Source organism: Pseudorasbora parva, chromosome 25, assembly GCF_024679245.1.
Source record: "Pseudorasbora parva isolate DD20220531a chromosome 25, ASM2467924v1, whole genome shotgun sequence".
NCBI classification, from domain to species: Eukaryota; Metazoa; Chordata; class Actinopteri; order Cypriniformes; family Gobionidae; genus Pseudorasbora; species Pseudorasbora parva.
The window spans coordinates 6,913,359-6,940,801 of record NC_090196.1 but is presented as its reverse complement, the minus strand read 5'-3'; the positions used below and the strand labels follow the sequence as shown (position 1 = coordinate 6,940,801).

The 27,443-nt window shown below is 37.9% G+C and overlaps 1 protein-coding gene across 1 annotated transcript in view; it reads left to right on the top strand.

Moving 5' to 3' along the window:
• ano5a (anoctamin 5a) overlaps positions 1–27,443 on the top strand; it is a 55,001-nt gene continuing 27,558 nt past the window's right edge. The window contains exons 1-4 of the mRNA XM_067436130.1: positions 1–229; positions 5,403–5,470; positions 22,587–22,694; positions 26,086–26,154. Coding sequence (XP_067292231.1) covers positions 157–229; positions 5,403–5,470; positions 22,587–22,694; positions 26,086–26,154 — 318 coding nt within the window. The 5' untranslated portion in view covers positions 1–156. The remainder of the gene's footprint in view (positions 230–5,402; positions 5,471–22,586; positions 22,695–26,085; positions 26,155–27,443) is intronic.

Genomic DNA, 27,443 nt, shown 5'->3' with positions numbered 1-27,443 from the left:
ATTGACTGAGACCCAAGACAGACCAACCCGAGTGGGCAAATCTGGAGAGCGGTCACTCCTCGGGCAGAGCTGAGATCGGATCACAGGGCGTGGAGCCCGGCGGAAAGACCCTTCACTACACATTAATGCCACATTATATCTGGACGCGTCATTAAAATGAATCGAGGATCGGGAAAGTCGAGCGGGGAGACGCTGATAGAAATGGACCGAACCGCTTGGTCCAGCGGCGGTAAGTGCCCGCAACACGCCTTTACACTGGGAATGATTTAAAAGAAGAAGAAAATACTCATGGGCAGTTTTGTGCTTTACTTTAGTTTTTAATCTGAAGTTAGACACTAGTTTTGTTTGTAATTTCTCCTATTCAAGTAGCCTTTTTTAGAGATAATGGCCTGAGAGCTATTTTTACAAATACGCACATTCGTTCCGTCCAAATTATCCGCGAGAACACGAGACAACATCGCCAACCTTCCAAAAATTAGTTTCAAATAAAGTTTCAAAACTTCAAAACACACTTTATTGTATCTGTTTTAGCCGGCAATGTGTTATTTAGTTACAGTCGCTTTTACATTGCATACAAATGAAGGTTAAAGGGCTTTAAAATATTTTCTTACTCTGTTTTTCTAGGACGTTGATATGATAGCCTACATTTGGACTCTCTAACATATCATAAGTTAGCATAACTTGACAATTGAATAAAAAATATATGTTTATTTAATACATTGGGTGCACACTAATGTACAATGACAGGGATAGACTTTTGAGGAGTTGTGAGTCAGTTACACAGAATAAGCTGAGATACTCATCAACTTCCCCTTTAAAATCCTTGATTATGTTTTTACCTTCAAATAGTAATGTGCTCTCTCTTTGTCATAGCATATCTGTGCCAAATCACGTTCTATTAAACTCAGCAGTGTCAGAGAAGATTGTGAAGCTGATCCCTTCTCATATTTACGAATACCCAGTGGAGCTGCCTTTGTCAGACTCGTCTGAATGTTGCTGACATCAGTTCGGCTTCACCTGTCCCAGCATGATGTGTGCAGAATTAGAGGAGTTCCCTGATAAGCTGATAAAGGGCTCTATAAACTCTTATGCGACTTTGTTTTCAACTTTGTCTTTAGTTAACACACTGCGAGAGACTACACACACACACACACACTATCAACTGACACTTAAACCACACAAGCACTTGAAAGAACTTTGTAACTATTGTTAATACCACTTTGACATCCTATAATCTTATTTTTCTGTTTGCTGTGCATGTCAGCTAACCATAAATTAGGTCTTGTGTGCTTTGTTCAGAGTTTCCTGTTTCAGAAGGCATTCTCATTTCCAGTTTCATACCTAGTACCTAAAGTTGTCTCGTTTCCTTACAGCGGTCAAATATGTTTTTTTAGCTGGTGTATGTGATTAACTTTGCAGGACGATAGATCACTAGAAACAGAACTGAGCCTTAGCCTAAAATATGAAATATATCAGGGCACGACGGATATATATATATATATATATATATATATATATATATATAATGTTGCTCAAACAATAGACTGAAACTAAGGTCATACAGGGAAAGGGAATAATATTCACGTTTCTTTGAGTAAATGTAATATAATTGTGAATGTCAGACATCTGGATGCACAGGCTACACACACACTATAAAATGATCAAATGTTATCTTTATATAACTGCAGAGATTGTTCAACTGAAATTCATTGGTTTGATAACACACACTATTGCCTGTTTTTATGGCTTCTGTCAAAATTATCTGCTTTTCTGTGAATCAGGCAGGAGACAGAGTTCACCCAAACATGATCATTCTCTCATCATTCGATATTTGATATGAAAATGTATAAGGCCTCTAAATTACAATCTAAAAACATATTGAACTCAATCTATCGCATGCCTTCTGTCGCACGATTGACACTTTTTTATTCATTGTTAAAAACTCTATAGCTTATTGGTACACGTCTTTTTGCTGTAAAATCTTTCTTATTTTTTAAAATAAACATAAGGATAACATTTATATTATTAGTCATATTTTAAGATGAACACTTACTGAAGCAACCTAGGTTTGCTTGATTATCCTTTTTTTTTTTTACATGTTAAAATATGATACATCAGGCTTTTGAAGAGTGTTCATTTGTTCATCTCTTGATGTCTCAGTTGTAATTGAATCCAATAGCATGTTTTGGCCTCCATAATCATAAAACTAAGTATTTAAATATCAAATATCTTACAACAACATATTACTGACAGATATATACAACTTTTATGTAAGTATTCTGCTGTACTTTCAACGAATTCATACAATGTATATCAAATGTATTTTTTCCTTTTAGACATATATTAGCAACTGCAAAATATTGCTAGTATTATTTAGTATGTCAGACTTAAAGGCACAATATGTAAGATTTTAAGGTTAAAATATCCAAAAATCACTCGATCAACGATGTTATATAAAAACACGATTGTGATAGCCTATGATTTGTCCGATTTCTTGTCTTTTGCATGACTTGTGTACTAACATCATCCCAAATGTTTCCAAGAATGTTTAAATCCAGAGAAATAAGCAATTTTAACAAGGACACGGACAGCAGGGTTGCCAGGTTTTCACAACAAAACCCCCAAAAAAGCCCAATCCTGGAAAAAAATTTGCATCCCCAGGACTCAATATCACATAATTGAGGTAGCTTAAACCTGTGGACATGAAAAACAGCCAGCGGCAACAGGGTTAAAGTAGCCCAATTCCGTGGGAAAACTGCAGACTTGGCAACAATGACGGACAGTGTCCATGTGATGCCTAACAATGAAATCATACCCACGTTTCCCCTTCATTTCACATTTTATTTGTAGAAACCATGGAAACAACAAATACGCTTTAATATATGTTGGGCTTTATTGATCTGAGCTCATGGTCTGAAGCTCATGGCGCTGCTGCACTTAGGATGTGTCAGAATCCACTTTTGCTAGTTTAACGACGGGAAAAATGGTCTGCGTGTCCAGAGCATGATCCAAAAGGTTCGGCTCGTCTTTTAATGAGTCATGGGTGTGTTTTGGGCGTAAGGTGCAATAAACCAATCAGAGTCTCATCTCCCATTCCCTTTAAAAGCCAGTTGTTCTCAAACCATGGCGGAATCACTCTTTACATGGAGGAAAGACTGAATGCTTCTTTAATCCTCTTAATTTAATATTTAAACGTGTTTGTGTACTCCTGCGCGTGTCCCTGTGTGTAATATGCAGAGTGTACACGGGTTGTGCACCGCCTATTGGCGCATATTACTAACACACCCTTTAAATAACACAACAAATACTGAGCTATTAACTTTAGAGCAGGTTTGTGTTGGTTGATGGAGCAGTTGTTTTCAGTTCCTCAAAATAGCAACGCTTCAACAATGCCACTTTGCCACTTTTTTAACAAGTGCCCAAACCTCGTGGGCACAGAGTTATAGCATAACATACTCTCAGATGTATCTAATATGATAAAACAGCGCTGCGTTACCTCACATAGACATGAGCAGAAGTGCTCGTCATAATAAAAGCTCCACGAAATCAAGATGTCATCAAGCTACGCTTTTGTTTTGAATAGGCGACCTCTAGCAGTGAAAAATTACATATTGTGCCTTTAAAGGAGACATTTTGAAGAATATTCATTGTACAATGAAAATAAACAGTATATTGTAGTATAAGGCTAGTTGCATGGGTCATATGGAGTAATACTTTTTTGGTATATACATTGGCCTTTCTGGAGAGTGGAACTGTGAGAAGACTCTTCAGAAATTCTCCACACAGAAAAGATGCTTAAATATCTCCTCCGATGTCTCCGTTTAGAGCAGTTCTCGTCTGGTGGGCGTTCACTGTGGTTTAAAGCAAACCCAACATATGCATGAGCTTGGCCTGCTGTATTTAGCCTGATCTGATGAGAAACCTTCTAGTATTCCTACTGTGTTTAGATGTAAGAGCTGGTTTTGGACTCTGTGGCTACATGCAGTCGGTCAGGCATGACACACAAATTGTACATCTGTTTCTTTATGGATAGATAAGCAAAGTCAGTGATCTTCTTTGCTACTAATGCTTGTAAGCATAGTTACACACACACACACACACACACACACACACACACACACACACACACACACACACACACACACATGTTGGTCTATGTGGTTTACAGGGACTCTCCATAGGCGTAATGGTTTTTATACTGTACAAACCGTATTTTCTATCCCCTTACACTGCCCCTACCCCTAAACCTACCCATCACAGGAAACATTCTGCATTTTTACTTTCTCAAAAAAACATCATTTAGTATGTTTTTAAGGCCATTTGAATTATGAGGACATTTGATATGTCCTCATAAACCACATTTATAGAGTAATACCAGTGTAATACCCATGTAGTTATACAAATTTGTGTCCTCATAAACCACATAAACAGGCTCACACACACACACACACACACACACACACACACACACACACACACACACACACACACACACACACACACACACACACACACACACACACAGATGATTAATATCAAGATTTGCATTTCATCTTCAAAGATTTCCTTTTGTTATTCTTAGATGTTCAGCATTTCAAGACACACCCTCTGTGTTCTTCCTCTTACATTTGCGTTCAGAATCTCTTATGGTACAATATAAAACTATATATATTAATACAACAATAAATTATTCAGATGATTCATTGTACAAAATGTACTGTGGCTTCGCTTGATCACAAATGAAGATGAATGGGAACAGGGACAGTGTGAATCCAGTGACTTAACCCTTCGGAGAAGTAAACACAATTTCTTTTTGGAGAATGAGAGAATAAAAAAGTTATGTCTGTACCTTATTGTGCTTCTGTGTTTGACCTGTGTGTGCTTTTCTGTTCAAACTGTTGAATATTGTAACACTTTCACATGGGGAACACATATTCACAATTAACTGACTTTTGCCTTAATAAAATCCTAATTAATGCTTGTATATAGTTAGTAAGGTTAAGTTAAGGTTTAGGTATTGGTTAGGATTAAGGGATGTAGAATATGATCATGCAGATTAAAACATTGATAGGTGCTTTACTAATAAACAGCCGATATCCTATAATATGCATGATAATAGTTAATAGTGAGAATTGAACCCTAAAATAAAGTGTTACCAATCCTTTTTTGTTGTTCATTTCATGTGAGGAGCAGTTCAGCGTATCTGTATGAACATTAGAGACCTTCACCTTGATTTTATCTCCAGTAGCGTGACAAACTTACAAATATTTCTGGAAGATTTTATTTAGTCTCACATTGATTTCACAACAGATCATTTTTGTGAAGAAACATCTAGAAAAGGGAAGAATTTTTGCAGAAGTCATCTATTAACACCCCTTATTGTGTCTTTTTTTCTCTTCCAGAAGAAAACAATGGCTTCCATTCCAGTTCTTTTTCGGATAAGGAGTCGTTTCAACTTGAAAATGCTGCGGTAAAAACCCAACACCATTTTAAGTCCTCCTAATCCTCATTTATTAGATGATCTCAATACCGTCACAAACATGTTGAAAAGAAAGTCCTGTGCAGTATGAATTTCCATGGTTCATGGTGGTTTGGAGCTGGTCTAGCTAGTGGTTAATACCGCCAACTTATCTGGTCAACCAGCATGGTTTATTGGACTTAAGCTGGATGAGCAAGAAAATATTGGTGGTTAAGTTAGTTCAGAACACCAGCATCTAAAACAAACATTAGCCACTTTTCCTCTGTCGGGCCAGTGTGAGCCAGGGCTTTAACGGGCCAGGCGGGGCGAATAACCTCAGACCTGCTGCACCGAGCTGAAAACTAACCAGAAGGAAACCACTGGAAACTAGCCAGATCGCAACACAAATATGATCAAATCATAAAGTTCGCTGGCATTTTTGTCATTTACTTAAAGATTGAAAACCCAAGCATCGATGTTTTACCAGTGTTTGCAATATTAAGTAATACATTGATCATAATGTGTCAAGATTGTACATTAGTCAAAAGACCCATATTGTACAGAGAGACAGATCCAGATCGTCTCTCTTATCTGACTCAGTTCAGTTCCTAGAGCTCCCACCTAACAATGATGAATCCGGTGTGTTAAATAAGGGAGACGTTGGTGGTTCTCCAGGACCAGGATTGAAAACCACTGCTCTATAGAGTAACCATATCTCACCAGCTCATGAAGAAATAGCAGAGACTTGTGTTAAAGAGAGACCGGACATTGTTTACAATCTAATCATTTTTGTAGGAGTTTCATTGGTCAGCCAAAAAGCAGGTGTCATATAGCAGGTTATTACATAAGTTAGTTATGTGTTATTTAAAAAATGATTAAACCCCCCCTTTGTTAATATAAATGAATAAATAGACATGCTGTGACTCAATAGAGTGGTTTTGAAAGAATTGTATTTATATATGTCCTATGAGCAAAGAGTGTTTAGTCCCCGGACAATGCATTAATAAGGAGATGTGTATGTTCATTATAACACACACACAAACACACATTAATAAGAGCTCATAGATATCCACTTATAATTGATTAGCTCATATGGTCAGCTTGTGTTTGCTTAGACAGGTGTCCTTCCATTACGACACATTCATTCAAATCTGCTCACCTTTCACCGCGCACATCCATCTGGTTTGCATATGAAAAATAACTTGTACCTGTCCCTAAAGAACACCCAGTGTGTCTGCACTGGTTTGCTAATCTTTGTTTTGGTTTTAGCAGAAAATCAAGTTTTTTAAATTGTATTTCTTGTTGACTTGCGAAACTAATAGCCACAGGATTCTGGATAATTTTTATTGTTTAAAATAGATATCACGATTCTTCCTCAATTCTGAATATAAAATAGTGTAAGTTATTAGAGGTTCTGACAAAATATTAATCACTGCAGTCCATATAAAAATATTAATTAGGGATGCACCGAAATCAAAATTCTTGGCCGAAAACCGGAAAAGAGGAAACCAAGCCCGAAAACCAAATCACCAAAAGAAATGATGCCAGTTATTAGTAATTGTAACCATTAGTAACCATTGCATTTATGGCTATGACTGTGTAACTTTACTAAAAATCAAGGCATTGCAATTGCATAAATTAATATTAAAGTTTCAAATATTAATCAATTACAAATTATGCAAATAGATATTTAGCACATTGCAACAATGCACAGTTTAAAATAAAATTCAAACTAAACTGTTTAACTTGACCTCACTCGTGTACATTAAATAAAATGTACAGCCCTACTGGCCTGCGGAAAGGTACAGAAATTGAATATAGTAATCAAATGTAAATAACTGCACTTAATTTATCCTTATTTAACTTACAAAAGCTATTCAATGAAGAGCAGTGAGTGATGTCCTTATTTTTTAAGGACTACTGCCCCTTTAAGACCTACCCACGGTTATGTGGATATGTATATATATATATATGTGTGTGTGTGTGTCTTTCTCGACTGTATAAAGTTCTCTTAAGGCATATTCAGACTATGTCTGCTAGGATACTTATCAAGATGGACATGTTGACATACCTAAATGTGTCCGTTTAAGTGCAAGACTTGAAAGAGAACTCAATATTTGAGCGCTCTCGGGTGAGTGCACAGAGACAGATCTTCTCACAGCGCACAAGTTCTCATTCGCGTCTTCTGGCTCTATATCCGGGTAATGACAGCGAAAATGACTGGCCATATTCGGACATACGACAGCACTCGCATGCATTGCACAAAGTTTACAAAGAGAGATCGTTTTTATCACTGAGGAGCCAGTAAGTGTATCCATCGACAAAAACATAAAGCATTATTTTCAAGTTACAACCCATATTACAGATGTCAGATGTTAGAAGAACCACATACGTCCACACTGCAGTCCGCAGACATGTTGCTTTAGCACGTGCAGGTCGTGGTTTCTGTTTGCGTCATCACAACATTTCGGCCGTATTGTTTTCGGTGATAAAAGTCTTTGGTGGCCAAAAATATGCTGCATCCCAAAACAATATTTGATAAATTGTATTTATTTATATATATATATATATATATATATATATAAATATATATATATATATATATATATATATATATATATATATATATATATATATATATATATATATATATATATATATATATATAATTTTTTATTATTATTATTATTTATTTTTTTTATGATTCAATGACTCACTCAAAGACTTCATTACTGGACAAATCCGCATTTTAAACAAATCTCTTGAATGAATGATTCTCCGGGCCCTTTCATACACCCGGCACAATGTGAAACCAGGCACGACGCAAGTGTTTTTTTTTTGGTAGTTGCAACCCGCCGCAGTTCTCATTTTCAGGTTGTTTAAATATCAAATGCACCAATGGGTGTGCTGGTCTGAAAAACCAGGTGTGTTCAGGAGCATTGTTGGTGTTTTGATATTTTGAGGAACTGAAAACAACTGACCATTGACCAACACAAACCTGCTGAATATAGAGCTGAAATATTCATAATGGAGACAGTTATGGCAGAGAGGAAGATTTTCCATTAAATACCATTAATGAATATTTAAGTGTAGTCAAGTTCCCTCCTCAGACTGTGATGAAATACTCAGAGCTATGCTGTGGTCGACTGAAGTTCACTTTATCTCCGCTGGTATCTGTCCACCACCCATCTCTATCATTTCCTTGGCCTTTTTATGCTTTTATGGTTTTCATCTTCTCAGGCTGAATCAAGATAAGCACACTGTGTTGTTTCTCTTCTCCTCTCTTCCCCCTGTCCTGTGTGTGTAGTCCATGTTGAGTGTAGTGTCCGAGTGCTCGAGTCACTCCTCAGTGGTTGAATGTGAGCAGTGTGAGAGAGAACACACTGAGCCACAGCAGCACCTCTCCAGCTTTATAGGGGTAAGAAGGAGTGTGTTTGTGTTTGAAGTTTGAAGTGAGCCATCATGGAAAACATTTCATATTGTTGAACATCAAATATTTCATGTGTATTTAATAGGCTATCAAGTCATCATAAATTAAAGGGTTAGTTCACCCAAAAATGAACATTAATTCCTCACCCTCATGTCGTTGGACACCCGTAAGACCTTCGTTCATCTTTGGAACACAAATGAAGATATTTTTGTTGAAAGCTGAGAAAGGCTTCAGAAAGGCCTCCATTGGCATTCAGTACATCCCCACTCACAAGACCCATTAAGGCACTGAAGACGTCGATACAAAGTCCATCTCACTACAGTGGCTCTACAATAATTTTACAAAGCGACGAGAATAGTTTTTGTGCGCAAAATAAATCTAAATAACGACTTTATCCGCCAAGTTATTGTCTTCCGTATCTCTGACGTGAACTCATCTGGAACTCACGCAATAGCACCGCTCCTCCTCTTCCGGGTCAAAGTCATTATTTTGATTTTTTTTTGCACACAATAACTATTTTCGTCGCATTGTAAAACGATTGTACAGCCACTGTAGTGAGATGGACTTTGTAACAAAGTCTTTAGTGCCTTTATGGGTCTTGTGAGTGGGGATGTACTGAATGCCAATGGAGGCCTTTCTGAAGCCTTTCTCAGCTTTCAACAAAAATATCTTCATTGTTTTTATTTTATTTTATTTTTCCTTTGTTTTACCAGGGCAGTCACATTGAGACAGTAGTCTCTTTTTCAAGTGAGCCCTGGAGCTTTTCATTTGTGTTCTGAAGATGAACGAAGGTGTTACGGTGTCCAACGACATGAGAGTGAGTAATTAATGAAATAATTTTCATTTTTGGTTGAACTAACCCTTTAAACAGCACTATGAACAGAAAACGCCCAATAAAATAGCATCGATGGAATAAAAGATGGAATAAACAACATGGCCACTCTTTATAAAGCCACAAGGATAGTCCTGTTTTAGCTTCATCTTCATGTTAATTCATGCTAGCAATGCGCTTAAACATGTACATTTTACATTTATGCATTTGGCAGACGCTTTTATCCAAAGAGACTTACATTGAATTCAAGGTACACGTTTTTACATTATTGTCAGTTCTGCAAATGCAAATTCATGTTAGCAAATGTGCTAAAAATGTTAGCAACATGTTAAATCACGCAAACCAAATGTTAAATCATGCTATTTTAATGTTAACAACATGTTAAATCATGATAGCAAACATATTGCATGTTAATATGCCAAATTAGGTTAGCAACATGCTAATTCATGTTAACAGTGTGGTCAAACATGTTTGCAACATGTTGTTAAATCATGTTAACGACATTCTAATTCATGATAACATGTTAAATCATACAAATTCATTTTAATAACATGTTAAATAATGTAGCAACATGATAATTCATGCTAGTAAAATGTTAAAGCATGTTAATTCCTACTAACAACGTTAAATTATGCTAGCAACGTGTTAATATATGTTAGCAATGTGGTAAAACATGTTCACAACTTGTTCAATCATGCTATCAATGTGTTAAAAATGCAAATTCATGCTAGAAAATGTGCTGAATTGAGTAAAACCTTCAAACTTAAAGTAGTTCAAAGTTATTTTAAACATTTAGAAATGGCTTTGTTTAGCTAACATAAAAGTTTGTCATCAAACTTTACTCAGCTAGTTAATATTATGCTTTTACTCAGCCAGCGTGTTTGCATGTCCTGTTCCTTCAATGGCCCTTCACTTACTGCTGATCGAGGCCTTGCAGAACCCAAGGCGTCGTGCAAATAAGAGTCTTTGGCCTTGTAATGAAATGCCAGAATTGTAGTAATATAACTATTATTGTTGATAACATGCTATCAGATTTTTTTATTGGACGTCATCTGGCTTCATAAAGCGTTCTGAAATAAATTAGTAACAGAGGAATATCAAATGGACTTTTGCCCGGATGGTTTGTTGTGTTGACATTTGTGTGTTCAGTCTTTGTTCTTGTGTGTATTCCACTGTCATTAACCTCACAACACTCAATTCATCCACAGATCTGGAGAAAGAGAGCTTTATTTCTGAAGTATCGCTCCAGGGTACGACACGGTAAAGAGGGCTGAAACTGTGTGTGTGTGTGCTTTGAGTGAGCATCTTGCATTTGGTCGTATTAGACTTTATTATGCTATTGTGGTTTGAAGAGCATTATGAAATGCATGGCATCACGTTCAGTTGTGTAAAACGAAATATTAAGTGGGAAAAAATGTAGAGTGGGACCTAACGTATTGGATTGTGTGAAGACAGTAGCGTCATGATTATGGGCTTGTTTAAATGAGATGTGAGGTTGTAACGCATCTTGCTGTGAGCTATGACTTTTCTAACTGTGCCTGGTGGATGATGAAATATCAAATGATATGAAATTAAATATTTTTGGAGGAGGGGTGAAGGCTATATCTAGGGACCCAAAGCTAAATATATACAGGAAATATTATGTGGTGAAGTAAATATTACAGAAAAAGCAAATGTAATTTCTACATGTCCAATATTAGTACTCAAACTTGTAGCTATTAAAGCATAAACATCAAGGTTATAAAATAAAGTAAAACCTACTCAACTTTTCTGATAGTGGTGTTCCCATCATGCACTGGGGCATGAATAATTAATTAATAAGGTTGATTTACTGTGTTTACACTGTTTTATTATTGCTTTTGTTGTTTGGTTTAGTAACCTGCCTTTTGTGACATTTGGAGTTAATTTTCTACTCAAAATGACATTCATAATCAGAAACTACCCATCCAATGTTACTGTCGCTGTGTATTGAGTACCAAGTATTGAGATCAGGTGATATTATGTAGATGTGGTGCCTACTAGGGGTGGGCGATATAGCCAAGATCTTATATCACAATATGAGTAGTTTTATTTCACGATATAGATATTTTTGCTTTAAATAAGGTTTTGTGATTTCACTGAAATTTCATAATTCTTATCACAATTTTCAATATCATTTAAAAAACTAAAAATTACCACAAAAAAAATCTCAAGCTTACTGAAGACAAATAAAGAAAAGAAAACAAACTACAGTAAACGAAAGAAACAAATGAAAGAGACCTACTTGAAAAAACTTAAAGCACTAGAAATATTATACAAAATGTATAAAGTAATCAAATGTATAAAAACAATGCATAGTCTTTACTGTGTAAATTAAATCTTAATAAAGTTAGCAAAATAATTTAATCAAGAGCAGTGATAGATTATCTATCTTTTTTTTAATTTTTTTATTAGCATTAATAATGACAGCAGGTAAATCTGGATGCTGTCACTTTAAGACAGTGAACTCATTGTCATGTTCAAGAAACCAATTTGAAATGATTTGAACTTTGTGACATGGTGCATTATCCTGCGGGAAGTAGCCATCAGAGGATGGGTACATGGTGGTCATAAAGGGATGGACATGGTCAGAAACAATGCTCAGGTAGGCCGTGGCATTTACACGATGCCCAATTGGCACTAAGGGGCCTAAAGTGTGCCAAGAAAACATCCCCCACACCATTACACCACCACCACCAGCCTGCACAGTGGTAACAAGGCATGATGGATCCATGCTCTCATTCTGTTTACGCCAAATTCTGTCTCTACTATCTGAATGTCTCAACAGAAATCGAGACTCATCAGACCAGGCAACATTTTTCCAGTCTTCAGCTGTCCAATTTTGGTGAGCTCGTGCAAATTGTCGCCTCTTTTTCCTATTTGTAGTGGAGATGAGTGGTACCCGGTGGGGTCTTCTGCTGTTGTAGCCCATCTGCCTCAAGGTTGTGTGTGTTGTGGCTTCACAAATGCTTTGCTGCATACCTCGGTTGTAACGAGTGGTTATTTCAGTCAAAGTTGCTCTTCTATCAGCTTGAATCAGTCGGCCTATTCTCCTCTGACCTCTAGCATCAACAAGGCATTTTCACCCACAGGACTGCTGCATACTGGATGCTTTTCCCTTTTCACACCATTCTTTGTAAACCCTAGAAATGGTTGTGCGTGAAAATCCCAGTAACTGAGCAGATTGTGAAATACTCAGACCGGCCCGTCTGGCACCAACAACCATGCATCGCTCAAAATTGCTTAAATTGCCTTTCTTTCCCATTCTGACATTCAGTTTGGAGTTCAGGAGATTGTCTTGACCAGGACAACATTCCTAAATGCATTGAAGCAACTGCCATGTGATTGGTTGATTAGATAAGTGCATTAATGAGAAATTGAACAGGTGTTCCTAATAATCCTTTAGGTAAGTGTACATGGTAAGAGGCAAAGTCAAAGTGGTTAGAAGAAACTGGTCATTATGATGGATGACGTTATCCAAAGAGTCTAAAACCTGGGAGAAACCAATGACAAAGGGGTTTACAGTTTTAATAACTACACAGCGATTTGAAATTCGTACATTACTTGCATTTAGCCTGAGCTTTAGAAGAGCATCCAAGGTAAAATTGCAGGAGAAGGTCTTGATTGTTCGGTCTGAAGGTGTTGTGTATGATTTTTTTCTGTATTGATTGAAATAGAAATTATAAGCTTGCATGGTTGTTTCGACTCCGTAGAGGTTGAGGAAGTTGCACGTAGCCTGAGGAATTTGGGTTTCCCTGTGTGGCTTTGTGTGTGTAGGCTATATCAGCCTTCTGGCTCATTTTACTTTTTGGGTGAACTATCCCTTTAAGAGAAGGTACACCGCCATCTTGCTCCGAAGAAAGTGTCTTGAAACCAACTGCCCAATACAAACTTCCCAGGAGGACTTGAACACATTACTTTGAAGCGCTATACACATTTTAAATCCCCAATACTATCCCACATGTTGTTCAGGCTAGTGTTGTCTGAACAAATAATTTCATATTGAACAATAAGACTCTGTGAGCTCCGAGCCTGCATTGCAGCATCAATAAATGATGTTTATTGCGGATTATGAATGCATCATTTTAAAGATTCGGAGGATAGTTTCAGAGAAACACAAACGGAGGTCATAGAAGAGGAAATATTTATCCCTTGTGCTGAAATGTTAACATAGGGTTTGCACACTATTGAAAACAGTTGATTGAACTTTCATTGATTCATTTTACTGTGATTTTGTTCAACTTTCTTAACAATTGCTTGTTTGTGTGTATATGTCTTTCAGAATGGAGTAAGAGCTGCAAAAACAGCATCAAAAACCTATTACGTTTCTATATAACCACTATGTTTCCATCCCTGCATGATAACATGTCTGTGAACATAAACGCACCATCATGTTCATTAGCTGTGTTTTTTATAGCTAGAGTTTGAGTCTTTAATTGTGTCCTGTTACATAATTATACATCCGTGTTGGAGATGCTGTTTTGTGTGGCTGGCGGCTCGGCAGCTCACTCTGTCCCGGCCTGATTTACCTAACCACGCATGTACTTATGCTATATGTCAATGCAGAAGCGTATGGCTATTATTGACCGTTTTTTTTCTAACATGTTCATATGCATCATCTTCAACCTGTAATTACAGTAAATGAAAGAGACCTGTAGTGAAAGAAAAGCAGCTGTGGAGAGAGAACGGCAGAATGCCAGGTCAAACATACTCCTGCTTACAGTAAAGAGACGGCAGGAAGTTAATTAGATGATGTTTGCACAAGAGTGTGTGCCAGTGAGATTTGTTTAGAAAGGGGTCAGGCTACATCACTCTTAAAGGGACAGTTCACCCAAAACAACAAATGCTAGCAGTGGCACACTTTGCCAATGACAAGTATTTTTACCGAATTAGCTCTGAAAAACACTGGGAAATACCGCGACAGGACAGGTGTGAAGAATAAGGAACGTCATCAGATAACCTGGTTATTTACATGCTATTGCCATTTTCTGATGCTGAGGTTTGTCTTTTTGAAAATGTCACGATCTGTATATGGTTTTTAGGCTTGACATGCAAATCACAGCAGAGAGAACATTGCTGTGGAAAATTATTACTCGGCAGGTACTCTTTCATAGCTCAGCATACTTTAAGGGTTAGTTCACCCAAAACGGACAGAGTTACTCACTTAACATCTAAGTTGTCAATGTAAATGATAACAAGAAATAATAATGTAAAAGATTACACATATGTCATAGTCTTGAGGATGGGCTCTTTTAAAAGAACACCATAGCAACGCCTTAACAACCACCCAGACCACCTTTGCAAGAGGATAGCAACATGCTTAAAAACACCCACAGAAACTTTCTGACAACAGTCTGATCATCTACTTTACAATGACCTAGCAAACTCCCTCTCTAGCAACCATGTAGCAATGCCCTGTCAATCATAGCAACCATCCAGAGGACCCTAGAAACTACATAGCAACACCCTAACATTCACCTAGACCACCTTTGCAACACCATAGCAACATGCTTAAAAACACCTACAGAAACTCTGGCAGCCACCCGAGCATCTACTTTACAATGCCATAGTGCCACCCAGCAACTCCCTCTCTCTCTAGCAACCATTTACAGTGTGTTCACACGGGGTGTAGGCGTTAACGCTTGACTTAAGGCGCGGCTGAAGCTTGGTGCTGACGCGATCGTCATAGTGACAACAGCCAATCACATTAACTTACTTGCCGCTTGGACCACAACACAACACAAAAAAGCGCCTTTTTTGACAGCTAGTCTGTGAGACAAAATAATTTCACGTACTGGTCCGGGAGCTGCGTCTGGATGGTTCACGGAGCAGTAATGAACGCAATTGGCTAGCGCCTGCTCTAGGATTTTTGCATACGGCGATCTGATTGGATGACGCCTGCGCTGGCGCTTGAAAAGTTGAGAAATCTTCAACTTCTGCGCTTGCAACGCGAGTGAAGCGACGCGACGCGACGCGACGCGACGGAACCCACAATTCAGTTCGGCAACGGATGATGTCACCCATTCAAAGTAAATGGGAAGCGTTGACGCGTACGCCCCGTGTGAATGCGGCGTTAGCAACACCCTGTCAATCATAGAAACAATCCAGAGCACCCCCACAACTACATAGCAATGGCCTAACAACCACCTAGGCCACCTTCATGACAGCATATTAAGGTGCTAATAAAACCTTCTTAACACCAAACTCTATGAAAATCACCTGAGCATCCACCTTCCTCAAAACCCCTTAGCAACCACACAGAAGGCAAGGCACATTTCATACACAAAAGTAATTAAAAGTATCAAAAACTTCAATCCCTATATTTGACATCACACATCCTGCGATCTGACAATTGTGGATGCATAGGCATGTGGGCGGGGCTAAAGAGATAAAGAAAGACACACACAAACACACACACACATCATGGCATTATCCCTGGATAACTTTCAATTCTTTAGTGACATTGTTTAATTCATGGCAGGAAATGACAGCCCTGCCGACAGCTTCCGTAACCCGGACGAAGGTTAGCGCTCTTGTTCTCGCTCTGGTTTGTGTGTGTGTGTGTGTGTGTTTGTGCTTGTGTGTTTGTGTGTTTGTTTGTGTGTGTATGCTCATCTGGGATTAGTCATGGGCCATGCAAAGCATGAGAATAAACTCTGTGTAAATATGTCAGAATGGATGAAATGCATGAGTGTGCGAACATCAAGCCAACCTACTTCGATTTGATTGGTCATCTTAAACATTTTGACATTGGAGAACGGTGACAGATGAGAAGGACAGTTATCTTGGCATTGTGCAATATCCGTACAACACCAAAGCAGAGATAATATTAGGCAATTATTTCACAATCTTTATTATATACACATAGTTATAAGTTGGTCCACCACCAGCACTCTCACTTCCCATACTGGAGAGCAGCATCCCATACCGTACGCATCTAGACATTAAGATTACATTATCAGGACCGCCCCGCTGGCACGATGATGTCATCCCTGCGAGCCCCTGCTCTCTGTCTCTCTTTCACTCTTTTATTGACTGGGCGTGTGTAGCTTGAAGGAGGGCCGCTGAAGAGTGTGTTTGTGTATATATGTGTCCGATTTGCTGGGCTGTTGTAGGAAAGGAGGAGATCTCCACTCTGGAGACTCCGAGGATCGTGAATGATGCAGCACTTGATAGGCGGACTGGAGGTAAAGTGTTTCTCTTCTCTCCATTTCTCTCTCCTTCGTTCATCTTCCGTCAGCAGTTTGTGGAGTAACGGAGGAGGATCTCTGGGGGATGTGATGAGCAGTGTCCTGACATTATTAGCCAGCGGTAATCGCTTTCACTAATGGGTTACTTGCGGACTCTAGCAGGGATGTGTTTGGCCGTAGCCTGCCCTAGTCATCGGATGGTTTTGTTTGTAGGAGCGGCGTAAGAAAATCAGCGGTGGAAAACCACAGAGAAATGGATCCCTGGAAGTGAGAGAATCTAGAGGTGTTTTACGCCCCGGCTGCCTTTGTGGTCATGGCTGTATTTGTTTGTGCTATGCAGTGAATGTAAGTTATTTTTAGTTGTTGGAGAACAGCTGCAGGCTGTCAGGGCTGGAGCGGCACTGTAATTTTCCTGGCTCAAAGTATAGCCTGCAGTCTTTAAACTTTGGCCAATGCCAGTGTTAGCTTAGGTGGAAAATGTCCCACTCAGGGCTGACATGCACCTCGTAGACTGAGATTAAAACAGGGTTTAATACACTTGCCTGGTTTTGAAGAAATCTGTGTGTGCAGAGGCCTTTCTCAGTGTTTATATCTTTACATCAGACTGTCCTGAACAGTAGGGGGCAGCAATCAAATTGCTGTTTAATTCAATACTTTGAACTGAAGAAGAGGAAGAGAGTCATGAGCTGAGAGCTGCACTGTTTCATGCTAATTGCCATTTTACCTAATTATTCAGTATCACAGTGTGATTCTATAATTGCAGGTATGTTTGGCGTCCAAAGTCTTTTTTTCAGCTTTTTTTCAAATGTTTATACAACATTGAATAGTTTAAAAATAACTTTATCATATACAAATGTGTGTCTGTAAATCTTGTCAACTCTGTTACCTAACCACTTTGCCTTTAACTCGGAATTACTGGGTGCGTCTCAATCAGCTCCCTAGTTCACTAGTCAGGGCACTGATCAGGGAGTCAGCCCATTGACTTATGTCCTGATCAGTGCCCTGACTAGTGAACTAGGGAGCTGATTGAGACACAGGGTATATCATCAGTAGATATCCATAATAAAGGCTAGATGTCTCGTGCGCACTGTTGGCCAATGGAGGTCGCCGTCCGCAACTGGCGGCCATCTTGTCACAGGCAGCTCGCTCACTCGTAACAGTGTGTTTTAATGGTGCATGTACTTTTAAATAACCATAACTTGCTCAATTTTCAATCGATTTTCAAACTGTTTTGTTTGTTATAAATGTCAGAGATGTAGTCATGACACTACATACTTATGAATAATTATAACCATGGACTTTAATATGAAAGTAACATTGAACAGAACAGATAGGTGCAATGAATATACACACACACAAGGTATTTATGAGAATTCTATATATTTATACACATATACAGCTCTGAAATTTTTTTTATATCTATATACGCTTTTATAATAAGAATATAACTATTATAATAAAATAAGTTGTATTTTTAAAAAAAAAATTAACAAAAAAAAAACATGCAAACCAAGTTTATTTTAACTAGACAAAAGATTGGTTGTCATAAAATCATTATTGGTGTCAATAAACCTATATAATTGAACAGCTCGATTGTGGTCTCAGCCCCCTTGATAACGTGCATGTAAGTTATAGCCGTGATACACAAGCTGCACGATTAAGTCGTTTATCGAAACGAAAAGCTGCAATTGACTCCGCCGTAAGATATCTAGTCCTTATTGGATATCTATGATATCATCCAGAACTGTGCGAGATACAGGAAATGATGTCACTTCCCCTCCCTGATAATCATCTGAAGCACTGTGTGCTCTCTCTTAGAAAATATTTTGGTCTAAAAAGTTCTGACAGAGTTAATTTGTCAGTCCCTCCAGTTTTTCGCGATTCCGTGATCGCTGAATACAATGCAAAATCAGAGAAATGTCGCTTTTTTTTTTTTGCGATCCTGCATAATTGGCCATTTCAGCACAAAATAATCACAAAAAATGTATTTTCAATAACAAACAAACAAAAAAATAAATAAATATCTAACTGAACTATCTCTAATTTATTTAAAGCTTAAATACATTGTTTTCATGAGGATTACAGACGTTGGAGTGCTTGCACAGTGTGTCTTTGTAAAAACGAAAGTAAATCTCGTCTGCCATCTCGTCTTGCATAGGCCTAACCCAGCTAACAGGGAACGTTCTCAGAACGTTGGCTAACGTTCTCTGAAAGTTCTCAAGTTCTCAAAAAACGTTCTTGCAGTATCGTTATTAGAACATTGTGCCAACGTTATTTGCTATTGAGTAACGTTCTAAAAACGTTAGCTATAAAACGTTATTCTTACATTGTTAGTGGAACAATGTAGTATGTAGTAGTAGTAACGTTGTACTACTATATAATAGTATACTACTATATAATGTAGTAGTAACGTTTAAAAACGTTACTACATTAAAAAAAGTATTAGTCATTACAAATTAGTCATACATCTTTTTTCTCAAACTTCAGATACATCATTTGTATATCCAGAGACAAGTTAATGACACTTAAATTGTATTTTCGTGATTATATATATATTTTTTACAATCATAAGAAAAATCTAGTAAACTAATTATGTATTAAATATAAATGTAATATAAATATAAAAGTCAATTATAAAAGTGGTTTTAGCTTTTTTTTAAGAACGAATAAGATGTCAATAAACAAAAGCAAGTACATTAAACGAGAAAACAGGAATATTTTATTTGATCATACTCCACACCCTAAATAGGTTTGGGAAGTGTGTCAGTATTGGCCATTGGGTCCGTGTATTACTGTAGGCAGATAAAAAGTGAAAGCAACCTAGGCTACCTATCAAATAACCACTGAAAAAAATAAAATAAAATAACAGTAGCCTGACTTAAACAATAAAAAAACAGCATTTTTGTATTTATTTATCATTGTTATTTGTCCTCATATCATTTGTTTATTAGTTCTTATTTTATTACTGACTGTTAACTTGATTACCGTAATTAATTATTTGAGAACTTTTTATATAGCCTAAGGCAATTGCTTATTGCTGTATTTACTTTCCCTGATATTTCCCACCCTAAGGGATCATGCTATTAAAGCTAATAGTACACCACTGGCCTTTTTGTGTAAGATAACAAAATAAACAAGATTTGTGCATTTTGTTTGTTCTATTGTTGTGTATGACTATTGTGCATCTAACATGATACATAATATGGTAAATGTGGTATCTTAATTATTTTAAAAAAAAAAAAAACATTGCAAAATTTTTTGCAAATTTCTGGAAATTACCTCCACATATTCATCGCAAAAATCACAAAAAAATATTGTGAAATCCTGGAGGGACTAAATTGTTAAACGTCAAAAATGTTACCACAATATCAAAGGAAAATAGATTGTATCACTGATCACACAGTGATTTGTTTAAAAGTCTTTTAATCGTCATTTCATTAGTACCATGTGCTCTTAGCATTTATGCTAATAAGTGGAGTTTTTGGCTAAAAAGTGTAAGGCTGTCAATTCTGTTACAATCAAAGGATGTTATCAAGGTAGAGTAACACTGTTGACATTATGTAACAGAATTGACAGAACATAGTTGACAACCAACACTATAAAAAAAAATGTTAACAGTAAAAAGGAAAGTAGCTTATGTTTGGCAAGCATTGAATTATGAAAATGTAGTATGTTTACAACTGAAGTATTTTCTCTGTACAGATGTAACTTTTTTAATCAGTTCCTGATTCCTGTTCACACGGATCTGTGGAAATTACCAAAATACTGTATTATGAAAGCATTTGTATAAAATACTGTATTATGACAGCATTTGTATAAAATACTGTTTTAGGAAAGCAAAGAATTTTCCCGACCTGCTGTAAAACCAAGCAGCCAAAACAGTCCTTGTTGCATTATATTACTGTTATCACCGTAAAGCTGCTTTGAAACAATCTGTACTGTAAATGAAGCAAGGAGATTAAGATACTGGAAGGAATTTCTGTTTGTGAACAGTTTTTCCCTTAACTTTTTGAAATGCCAAATGTATCTCCAATTATAGAATCACAATCATGTACACTTCGGCTATATAGTTTATGGACACAATTATTCCTTGAAATGAAGAAAAATATGATAAAGCCTCCTCTAGGGGATATCTTTGACTGAAAAATATTTATAACACATAAATGAATGTTGGGTTTTTAATCAGGGTTTGAGTTAATGTCAAGGCCCATTCACACCAACAACGTTCATTATAACAATAACTATAACTTCTGTAATTATAAACATTCTAATTCTGTGAGAATATGGACATTCACACAACTATAACGATAATGACACAGAGGAACGATACCATCTAGCCTGACAAGCCAGACCCACATGAAGATGTTTGGTCTGGAAACTCACCATTGACGGCTCAATCCGAGGGGCGGATAAACGGTTGTCTTTCAAACTCCCTCTGCACGCGATAGGATAGCGCTACACCAACCAGAGCAACGAAGGTGAAGCAGAGCTCGTTGACAGATTAAACATTCGCCGTATCCGGTCAGCTAAACTCAGAACACATCTTCCCTTTTTAAGAATGACTTCAGTGCCGCTCTTTGTTCTTTTCTCAGAGAAAAGCTTAACTCCAAGTCTTCCAGAGTCGCGGTCAAAGCTGATTCAAAAGACCGCCGTTCGCCAGTTTCTGTGTTAACTAGAAGCACGCAAACGCAACTCGGCCGTCGTCATTATGGCCCCGCCCGCCGACTCTATACATGATGTGATTGGCCCGTCCAGATTTTGAGGAACACAGCTCAGAATGGTATTGAGAGTTCCTAGACGACACTCGCGGGCAGATTAAATTTGCTGCTGCTAGGGTGCGTCTAGATTTCTAGGCTAGATACCATCACTTTCACAACAACTTTTTCCAGCTTGATGAACAATAAATAAATTGACAGCCAATCAGAATCCACCTAACTGAGCTTGAGCATTTAAAGCGGCAGACGATAATCTGCATTGGGTTTATACTGTAACGATCAGAATATCATTAGACACCAGAGCTGTGACATAAATATTCTTGGCATACTAAAAAAGCTTTAGTTTTTAATAAAAATTGATGATTTATATCGTCATTGAAAGCTCTAGACACAAACACTCTTTTGACTAAAGGTTAGGCCACATTAATACAATTTCACAGGCAAAAAAATGTCAATTCTCCATTGACAATTGGCAATACATGAAGCAAAGCTCTTAAACCTGGTGCAAAATTTGTATAAAGAAATTCCCGATTGTGTGGATTCCTATGGAAGTGACTGGATTCTGAACATTTGTAGAGTTATGGTTAATGTGTCTGAACTTTAAGTCTGGCTTTCCTTTAAAATGCAGCTTGTGCTGAAGTATTTTTGCGGGTTTGTGCGCGCATGAAGCCTGTGTGTAGCAGGATGATTGCATTGTTTTTGTGGGAGTTAGGAGATAGATATAGATAAGATCACAGTGTCTGGACATGCACACAGCTCTGTTTCTATGCACTCTTTGCGGTGATGATATTTAATAGGGTATCTTGAAATTATTACGCATGTATTAGCTTGAATACTTTCAAAAGATAGAAAACCTCACCCTAAAGCTGCAGTACTTTGTATAAAAGCGTGACTTTGTTCAAATAAACCCTGTGTGTGTGTGTGTGTGTGTGTGTGTGTGCAGGTGGATAAGCAGCAGCAGAGCAAGGATTCTGTTTACTTCAGAGATGGCCTACGCAGGATAGACTTCGTTCTGTCGTACATCGATGACAAGGATGGAGAAAAGAAGCAGGTTTGTTATCCACTCTGTTATGTGTTCATATATCATTTTGCGTCCTCCTGTGACCTGTGAGATAAGGGGCCCTATTTTAACGATCTGAAATGCAAGTGTCAAAGCGCGAAGCGCAAGTAACTTTGTGGGCGGGTCTCGGCGCTGTTGCTATTTCCCTGGCGGGATAAATGGCTCTTGCGCCCGGCGCAAATCTAAGTAACCTAAGTAACCTTCATTAACCTAAGTAGCTTCATTATTCATAGGTGTGGTTTGGGCGTAACGTGAATAAACCAATCAGAGCGGCATTCAACATTCCCTTTAAAAGCAGGTGCGCAAGTTCCATTATGGATTGCTATTATTATGGCGTATTTACCAGGCGCACGTTCTTGTAAGAGCAGCCCTTACGAAACAAAAATATATTGCTGTATATTGGAAAATTTCATGCAATACATTAGGCAATATATTCACATATATGGGAATTAATATTTATATCTTTCAATATATTGCAATATATTGAAAGCGGCAATCATTTGTATATTTTGCAATATATTACATGAATATATAATATATTTTATAATACCATCAATATATTATTCCATATATTTACAATATATTAAAATATATTTCAAGTAATATATTGGTAAATATATTTTCCTTTCGTAAGGGAGTGAAAGACAGAGAAGTTGTGTTGTATGGGGATGGGAGAAACCCACCCAAAATAGCGTCGGTTAAACAGTTTTTTAGTTTTTCAGTCGATTTTTTTTCCTGGGTCTTGACGGACAAACCAATTTGTCAGATGTCCTTATATACATATATGTCTTGCCACTATTGGGCAAACAGGTCTGATCCTTAATTACTACAATTAGCCTGAATAATTTGTAAGCTAGATGTATGCCTATTTTTTCACATCTTCGTGGCACACCACAATGTGTTAATATTTTTTTTAGTGTAACAATTTATGATTTGCAAAAATAACTGTTGCATCTGTGTAGATTACATGAGCAAAGTGTGTGCGCGTTGTGCACGCTATACATTATGGTCAAGCATGCGCCCTTAAAATAGCATAATGAACAATGCGCAACGCGCCGCTGACTTTAGACTAGTTTTTTTTTCTGTTCAGTGGCACAACTGTTTAATGGAACAGCAAAATAGCACCAGGGATTGTTTGCGCCGGAACACGCCTCCTTTTTTGCGCTGAACCGCCCAGGGAGCGCAAGTTCATTCACTAGTTTAGGGACGTGCTTCTGTGGAGGGAAAAGCGTGCTTTGTGCGGGTGCAAAATAGAAATGACACATGCGTTGGTGTACAAAGTCAATTGCGCTGGGTGCAAGATAGGGCCCAAGATCTCAAGGGTCATTTGCCTAAACAAATGACTAACTTGTAAACTGAATAGCCATTCTACAAAACAATGACTCATCCTACTTCCTAATCCTGAGGAATAGGGATCAGCGTTGACTTTCTGAAAGCTAAAAAACGTGTTAGTAAATGAAACTAATTTTACAACTAACTGTCATACAACTTTAAAGGTGTCATGAACTGGCTTTTTTTATACTGTTGCCTGTTACCATTTTTACATTCAGAAACATCATAATGAAGTAATATGCTATTTTCTACACTGGTTTTAAGCCTCTCTCTTGAAACGCTCTGTTTAATCATAGCAAGAAAAGAGTCTCAACTGAGCCAGCTGAAAATGCCTGGCTGTTTGAGAGGGTTTTGGCAGCGCAGCGTTATGTTTTACACCTCACTCTCTCTCGCCCTCAGCTCACGATCTCTGCACATAACGGTTTAAATTAACAAACTTTGAGTGCTGCTGATCAAGAGTTTTGTGCAAGCAATTTAAGCTCTTGTACCAAATATAGCAGGCTTCATCAGTGATTAAAACAAATATTATTAATATTAATTAAAGTTTTACAGCATATTGAACGCTCCGAGCGAGCTGTGCTGTGGTAAACATAGAACTTTTCCTTGACATTAAACGGTGAATAATCAAACCAGTGAATAATCAAAGCAGTGCATTTATCCTTTATTCATCCAATATCTCTTCAGTCAGTACAGTATAAAATAATAATAAAATGAGGCATGGTAATATGCTAACTGTATCTTACATACAACTTTATCTCGTGGCTCAACAATTTTACCTCCTACAGACCAAAATCCAAAGTACTTCCAGACATGGCTTTAGATTTCGGAGGGTTAAAATCACTTTCTCTGCTGTGGTCGAGTTGAGCTGTGCACTTTCTGCCATCTTCCATGCAAGACGCGTCAATTTTCAGCATTTTTTGAATTTTCATCAATTTTCGTCAATTTTGTGCCTGACAGTGCGACTCCTGTGACCTGCTCCTGAACCCTCAGGCACGCGAGCGCGCACATGAGCAAAGCATGCAGCCACGCCTCGGGCGCCTACCACGGGCGTTTTTGTCCGTTTTTGTTTTGTTCTTCAAAATCAGTTTTTTAAAAACTATTTGAATATATATTCGAATTAAGAATATTTGTTGGCAGCCATAATGCAGAGTATTCGCTCTGGCTCTTGTTTTAAGTGATTTTAAAATGTGTTGTGGCAGAAATTAACTATGATTCAATTGTTTCCACCACAAACGTTATTATGCTTGTTGTCATCTGTTGACATTGTACAAGCAGTTGGTTGGTGTTGTATTTGTCCTGCCCCTCCACCACTGTGATTGGTCAGCTGGGTGAATCGACCAATCACGACAGGCCTAGAATACACAGAGCATCACAGTTTGTTGCGCATGGGGCTCCAAATTCCCCTGATCTCAATCCAATCGTGCATCTGTGAGATGTGCTGAACAATCGAGTCCAATCCATGGAGGCCCCACCTCGCAACTTACAGGACTTAAAGGATCTGCTGCTAACATCTTAACGCTAGATACCCCAGCACACCTTCAGGGGTCTAGTGGAGTCCGTGCCTTGACGGGTCAGGGCTGTTTTGGCAGCAAAAGGGGGACCAACACAATGGCTATGCCTGACTGGTGTATATCCACCACAATATCAGTAATAAACAAATCTGTAATTATATTAATTTCAATCATACACTTAAACAATAGTAAAAAAGCTTTCAACTCTGTCGTCCAGATGGGCAGCATTTCCTTTAGTGGTCCCCAAACTCTGCCTGTGCTGTCAGCCTTTATCTGTAAAGTCTCACACCACTGTGTGTGTGTCATAGTCTTGTGTACTTCCACATTCTTGTTGCTCATAAATGATGTGCTTTACCAGGCCTGGCCAGGAACTCACACACACTTCACACACATACAGCTCTGCAGACAGAAACAATCTTAAAGAAGACGTAACTTAACTTAAAAAGTTAGCAGAAACTCTTCTTGTGCTTTGTAGAGTACATATCTCACCAAAATCCCAAATCTGTGATTGTCAGATGTGTTGTTGATCTTTCATGCAGGATCGAAGGAAGGAGTTTGAGGCTAACTTACAGAAAGCCGGACTTAACCTGGAGACTGAGGACAAATCTGTGAGTAAAACTCCTGAAATCATCTATGCCACCAAAAAGTCCTTTCAGGACATCGAAATGTCATCAGATTATTTCTCACTGCATCAGCACTTGATTTTTGACCAAAATCTTGACCAGAAATGTATGCATCCTTTTGATGGAAATAAACGTTGTGATGTTTTTTCTATCAAGAGGTGTGCACATTTTTGGTCAAGATCTTGTATTCATGACATTGTTATCCTAGAATATGGCCATGATGTGTCTTCCTACATGGTTGTTTAAGAAATGAAAAGCTACACACTCCATCCGTTAGAGTTAGAAGAACTGTTGCAAACATATAACATGCTAGAAACACAAACATCACTGCAATAATCATCCAATCATAGACTCGTAAAGGGGACATATTGTGCCTCCTTTAATGTCTATGATGTCCCCAGAGTGTGTATGTGAAGCGTTAGCTCAAAATATCCCACATATCATGTTTTATAGCCTGTTAAAATAGCTAAAATTGAGCAAAAACACACTGTTTTTGTGTATGTCTCTCAGTGTTCAGTTCGAACTGGACTCTGACAATAGCGTCCACATAGCCAGAGAATATCTGCTGCATGGAAAAAGAACCAACCCAATCTCACAGCAATTTGTACGAATTTGACTAGTTGGTCAATTTGTATGATTTTGTATGAATGACCTAACCTCAAACCCTGCCCCTAAACCTACCCATCACCGCAGTGTAGACAAATCTTACGAATACATTCGAGTGAGATGGTACGAATTAGCCACCTTGTACAAATACGTACAAATTGGTCGTTTAGTTTAATTCTGTTTTGACTTTATGTTGCCATCTTGCTTTTATCCAGTATTAGTACAAGCCGGAGACTGTAAGCTAGATCACCAACAGTTGGTACTGAGCCATCCTACTTATTAAGATTTGACTTTTTAGCAAAGCCTGCCTTGTCCGTCGTTCAGATGAACTAGCATTGCTTACGAGACATTGCTGTCGCTACAGCTGCTCGAGCCGAGCGTGGAGAAACAGTGTTTTCAATCAATCAGTTTGTCATATGTCCCCTTTAAGCATTTGCCTATTTAAATCCAAGGCAGTGTATATTCATTGTATTTGTTTAGCTGGGTGCGATCTAAAGGATTGTTAGTATCCATTAGAGGGGCAGTGAACTTCATAATAACATTTACACACACCAAATTATTTTGGACCTTTGAGTTTTGAACAATAGAAACACCATAACTATGTTAACTATTCCGATTTACTAAAAATGTATTTCTCTTGAAGCGTGAATGGCGGTGCTGATGCAGTG